The 6310-nt window shown below is 43.9% G+C and overlaps 1 protein-coding gene across 1 annotated transcript in view; it reads left to right on the top strand.

Moving 5' to 3' along the window:
* The first annotated feature begins 346 nt into the window (after positions 1–346).
* PRKAG2 (protein kinase AMP-activated non-catalytic subunit gamma 2) overlaps positions 347–6310 on the top strand; it is a 215840-nt gene continuing 209876 nt past the window's right edge. The window contains exon 1 of the mRNA XM_005424346.2: positions 347–599. Within this exon, the coding sequence (XP_005424403.1) occupies positions 498–599 (102 nt within the window). The 5' untranslated portion in view covers positions 347–497. The remainder of the gene's footprint in view (positions 600–6310) is intronic.

The raw sequence follows: 6310 nt of genomic DNA, 5'->3' as shown, positions 1-6310 counted from the left end.
CTCCCATCCTCCTGCCCCACTTCCCTCCCTCCCTCCCTCCCTTCCCGCGGGACTCCCCAGTCTGCCAGAAGCGTCGCCCGAGCGCTTCCCCTTTTCGGGTTTTCTGGCCTTTGGGTGTTTGGGGGGGTTGTTTTTTTATTTTTTTTTTCTCTCTCTCTTTCGGTGAGAGTGCGGCCGAGCTGGGCGAGGGGAAGGAAACTTTCTCCCCCCCTCCCCCAGGATGCTCCGGATATTTTTGAAAGGGCGGAAGAGTGAGAAAGGGAGCAGCGTCTGTGAGGGCATCTCATGCTCTTGCGAAGGTCCCCCCTGACACCTCGCTGCTGGGATTAAAGACCGGAGCTCCTAAGGCCATCAGGAAGGGGGAGAAAAAAAAAAGAGAGAAAAGAAAAAAGAAAATAAGGAGCCTGGAGTAACTGCGGCCCGTGGGACGGTGGGGAGAGGTGGAAGAGGAGCCTCCCTCCCAGATCCATCGCTCAGCACCAGGCTTGGGTGAAGGCATGGGAAGCACTGCCATGGACAAGAAGAAAGATGCCTCCAGCAGCAGCAGCAGCAGGAAAAGCTCCAGCCGCAAGAAACTCATGTTGCGAGTGCACATCCCCGTAAGTGGCTCCTCGCTTTTCCTCCCGTTCGGCAGCTGGCGTGGCTTGGGCATGTTTTTCTCTGCCACGGAGCGCAGCGAAAGGCAGGGAGAGGTGTTTTGTGTTTGTTGTGTTTCCTGCCGAGCTCTGCAGTTTGGGGCACGCTGGGCTGGGGGTGCACCCTGCAACAGGCGAGTCCTGCACACCTGGGGTGGGCTGAACAGTGGGATCTTGGCTCCCATGCAGTGCTGGGAGCCCAGGATGCAGGATCCGTGGCACGGAGGTGTATCCCCCTATCCCAGTTTCAGAAGTGACTCTTACTACCTGCTGTACAAGTGCCCTGGGCTGTGGTTTGGCTCAGTTTGTCTCACCCAGTTCCCTCTCGCAGCACGGTACGGCAGAAGGTCTGCTCACCCCCAAACGCTGGTCTCAACTTTCCCAGCTTTGGCTCCGGGAACTGTCCCTGCCTGTGGCTGAACCAGCGTTTAATCTGATTCTTCCCTCTCGAGACTAATCCACTTCTGAATTTCCCAGGGCTGGGGAACCCAGGGCTGGCTCAGATTTGGATCCAAGCAGTCTGGTCACTGCTAAAAGAGCAGGGAGGGCAGCTGGATTCCCAGTGGAGAAAACTAGTGAGCCCTGCAGTCTGTTCACCAGCTCTGTTCTGTATATTCCACTATAAAGTAACATGTAAGAAATTCTAGATACAGATACAGAATAACCACAGATAAAAAGTTTCTATTTCCAGTGAGTACTGAAAGGCTGACTGGCTCCGTCTTCAGAATTACATGCCTTTCAAAACTTAAATTACTGGGTTTTTTACTATTGGGATGTTCTTGTGATCCATGTAGCTATTAGTTTTCTATTCTCAGTCCTGATGTACTTTTGGTTTCAGTGCTTCTGGCAAGAAATAGCAAAGTCCTTGTATCGTCTCTGTGCCCTCTGTTTTATTGTTTATTGGTGTTTGGTTTCCTTTTTTTGTTGTTTTGTTTTGTTTATTAGTTTGTTTTAAATCTCATTATATAAAAGTGGGAAACAGTTCTACCCATATCTCTGCCAGGCCACCAAGGAGCAAAAAGATATTTGTGGTTCTAAGATTTTCCTTTGTTTTAGGAAAGAATAAGAAGTCAAAGCAAATTTATTAGGTGTCTCGAGTGTGTGGAATAAAATGGAGGAAAAGTACATGACTCTTCTGCAGATTTTATTTTTCTCTGGGGAGGAATGCAAGCCCAAGAGCCCAAGCCAAACTTGTGGAGCTCAGAGTGCATTCAGTAGTAGAAGAAAAGGGTCTGTTTTTCCTAACAGAAATGGGTGTTGCCTATGTATTTGTGACAGAAGATTTTAGGCAATAAACTTTACCATGTTGCCAGTAGTACTTCACAATAGGGATGTAAAATACCAGCAAATAAAATGTACCACACCAAAGCACCACTCCCCCTGTGCTCATTATTCCTTCCCACCCTGCTGCAATATTGTCTCTGCCATCTCTTTCCACTGCCCCCCCACCTCTGACTCAGTCTGGCCAGAAATTCTTGTGCAGTTGGATCCCCACTGCTGCTCTCAGGAGCTGCATTTTCTGCCTGCTGAGGAGCCATAGGTAGTTTGGGATTTTCCTGTGCTTGTTGCAGGATTTTACAGCATCCACCTGGTGTTTTTGAAATACCTGCTGATCAGCAGATATCTCTGACCACACCAGAATTTAGGATAATTTTCCTCCTTTTATGGTGTGAAGCTAACATGAAAAAAAGTACTTAAGGAGCTCATTAGCATTAAATCATTATTGACAGAGGAATGTTAATGCTTTTTTTCCTAATTTCCTCCCTAATCCATAGACAACCTTTCTTCATGAGTTTTGCCTTAATTCTCTCTTGGATGGAACATTTTTAGTAGTGGGTCATAATATTTCATGTTAATCATCTTTTGGCTTTTTGATATGCAGTTTGTCACCTGGATAATGGTAGGGACTCAGATACACAAGCTTGCAAATACCTGATGTTGCACTGAAGCCAACAGAAGTTTTGCTGTTCACCCAGTTGGTAATAATACCTTCCATCTTTCCTCTCCATCCTCAAAATATGACCCTTCTCTTCCATTCTGCATCATTCTAACATTCCTCAAATGGACTATTGAGCCCATGGTTGTACTCATATTTTTAGTGGTTTTCTCTAATCTGGCAGAGTTTGAACATGGCTGTGCTATAAGAAAGAACATTTTTCACATTCTCCTTACTTGACAGAGGAATCTGCATTTGAAAAGATCTGTTTAGACTAGTTTTTTTTTCTCTTTCATAACGTTTTCTTGGCTGTTGTTTTGAAGCATCATTCCTATTATTTCAGTGGCGCCTGTCAGTGTAGCTGTAGTTGTCAAGGGAGCTTTCGCCAGACTGTAATTTTTATTTTGTTCATCCTCTTCTTTGTGTTTCTTGAGATCATGTTTATTGCTGAGACGCGTAATTCATGCTCATTTGGATCTTCAAATTAGGAACAAGAGAAGAGCTAACAAGGTCTGAGTAGGAGGGGAGGGAGACAGCAGTGGGACAGAGAGGTACTGTTGTGATGCAGGCTGACCTAAAACATATTTATTGGTCACGCAGAAATGCTGATTGAAAAAATAATATATATTGTGGAAAAAAAAAGGGGGGGAAGTAAGCAAAATACACTATAATTAGGTTAGAGGATTCTGGAATAATAGGGGTTTCTGAAAAGAAAGTTATATGCATTTTTTCTCTCCCCCACACAGTTTTATTGTTTTGGGTTTGTTTGCGACAGTGGGGAAAAAACAGATCAAAGCTAGTTTTGTGGTTTGCAACACTCCAGGGCATTTCTCAGGCATACCTTTCTCAAGGAAGGACAAGACATGATACAAAAAATCTGGAAACACACTATTTTCACCTTCTTTCTGTGCTCAGCCTCCCTCAGCACAGGTGGGTGGTGCCCTGCCTGTACTTCTGGGAGTGATGGTGGGTCACTAAATTCCTGCAGGCTGGCTTTCCCCACTGCTCTCAGCTTGTGTTCAGTAGCCAAGAATAAAGTAGGGACCACTCTATTCTGTAGCATGGCAGGGGAGTGTTTGTTAAATGGCTGGGATGATGGAACATCTTGTTTGGTTGTTGTTTTCTTTGTAGATACACAACTGACTTAAACTAGTAATTTAGATGGACCAGAATATAATTGCAGGAGCCTTTGTAAAGGTCATATCAACCTCTGTCTGTCCCAGCAGCACACTCAGAAGTCTTGAAATTAGAGATACCTAAATGGAAATTTCTGGTCCAAATATCTTTGAAAGCTGCTAGAGATTTAAATAGAAACCTTTGCTCTCTAGATACATCATAGCTGTAATATGAAGACATTAGCATTATAAAATTCCTTTTTAAGCCATTAGAAGTTAATGCTTGCACATTGCTTTGAACATTTTTAAAACTCTATTTCGAGATGGGATGCAATTGTCTGCTGAGTAGGAGCTCACAGCAGTGAGATCAGAATGTTCTTTTGTCATCTTGCAAAATCGATCTGTTCTAATGTTAACATTACCATTGTAGGCCCCTGGTGCTGAAAAAAAATTATATTCTGCTCTTGTTTACTTTTAATTTCATCTGGGATGGTTCAGTCAGTGCTGGCAAAGTTATGTTGTATTTACATGAGCACAACTGAGGGCAGAACTTCTCTCAAGAGCTTCACTATGCCAGGTGCCAAGCACCTGCTGCTCCCAGCAGGTGGGAATTGCAGGAGCTTGGCACTTCCTTGGATGTTTCTCAAATACATCGCAAGGTGACTTTTTATTCAAAAGAACAAGAAGGTTTTTTTTTTCACAATAAGCACAAAAATAACATCTGTGAATGAATATCAAAACACCTGTCAGTTCAGTGAGGTGGCTCTTGCCTCTGGTACTTCAGCCCTGACAGCAGAGTTGGTGCACTAGAAGGATATGCTTGGAGATCGGGGTTCTTTATGTTCCATGTACACAAAGAAACATCTCTGCACAGTTTCTCCCTTTTCTTTGTCAACCTCTGTGATTTTGAAGGGACTCCTCAATGTCAAAATTTATTGCTGTTTCCAGGCTTGGTGTTATGGGGGGATGCCAGGCTGAACATCAGATGGGTTAAATATTTCTAACCCGATAGATGACAATGATGTTCTGACAGCTACTGTTGGCTCAGGCTCTGCCCCTCCATCTTGCTTTCCACACTTGCAAAGTCATTAGTGGCTGCATGCCTAATAAATCACTGTGAAATGATTTTGTTCTGTCACAGTTTTTGCAGGGTGCCTCTTGTCTCCCGGTAATTGCAGGGTGGGCTGATAAGAACAGCACTTCAGTCTAGGAGTCACTTTAGGAAGCTGCAGGTGGGGAATAATCTAGTGAATTCTTTCAAAGGTGAAAAGAAATCAGCTTCCAGCGTGATCTAGGAATGAAAGAAATATTTATTTTCTTGGGGAGAGGAGGTGTAGGGAGAGAGAGACACATAAAGAAATGTTTGCCTAAAATTAAATCACAACTGTTCTCCCTCTTGCTCTCCCAGGGCAGGCTCTGAGTTGTCCTGAGCCTCTGTGGCCTTGAAGTTTAAATTTGGATTCCTCCCCCAAGAGCTGATATATTAAGACAGGAAAGGGCAAGAGGTATTAGCTCAGGAGTGTTGAGATGGTATCTGAAGGATAAAAGAAAGGATTTATGTTTACAATCATAATAGCTGCCATTGCAATTAAGGAAGCATTAGTCTTTTCAGTTCTAAGGCATAACAGAAACAGACCATCAGTATATAGAAACATGCTGTGTCTTACAAATTATTATTTTTCCTGGTCTGAGATTCTGCTCCTAAAGGACCTCACCCAACCTCCTTTATTTATACCTGAGCCTGTGAGGATTGTGGGCTCAGAGGAATGTGAATTTCCTTGGAGAAATAAATAATGAATGGGGAAGGAACTCACAGAAATGTGGATGGTGAGACTTTTGGGCTCAGGGAAGTTTACACTGTGCTTGTACTGGGAATTAGTGGAACAGAAGAAAAGTCATGCTCCAGAGGGATCACGAGTGAAATGGGGGGTGGTGATCTCCACCTAGGAGCATCCAGCTCCTGTTCACAGACCCACAAAGTTCAGCTTAATCTCAACTTCACCACATTAAATTCCAGGGAGCTACTCAGATGTGACTGAAACCAGATTCAACCCTCATTTGGTTGATGATGTATGGACAGTCATGGAAGTAGGTTGGTGTGCCCAGGTGCTGGCTTGGCAGAGCTAATGGGAGGAGAAAGGAGGCAAAACTGAGTCAGCATTGGTTGCCCAAATTGTAGACGTTTATGTTGAGTGAAGTAATACATGTAATTCTCATCCCCTTGAAGAAAAGCTTAATTTCTGTCAAAATGCATCCCATACACAGGGAATAATGCAAGACCAGAGTTGGTTACTAGAGAAATGAAGCATCAAGGAAGACATCACCAGCTGACAAGGAATGTCTCAGTGTGGGGTATTTTACCCTAGACTGATCACCAGGCTCTGGGAATTGGCTCCAGGGTCTGCTCTGGTTGCAGGGGGCTACTGTCTCAATTTTCTACTGTTGTTTGCACTGTAGACACACTGGAGAAAGTGTTACAGTCTCACAAACAGGGAGTCTTCAAAGGCTAAAAGAAAAAGATTTCAATCTTGAATGGAGTGTGGTTTTTCTCCTGAGGAGGAAAACTTATGTACACACATGAATACACAATGCCATCAATAAATATAAAATATTATTGTTGGTGT

This window comes from Geospiza fortis, unplaced genomic scaffold (assembly GCF_000277835.1).
Source record: "Geospiza fortis unplaced genomic scaffold, GeoFor_1.0 scaffold182, whole genome shotgun sequence".
NCBI lineage: Eukaryota > Metazoa > Chordata > Aves > Passeriformes > Thraupidae > Geospiza > Geospiza fortis.
This window is presented reverse-complemented; position numbering and strand designations above follow the sequence as displayed.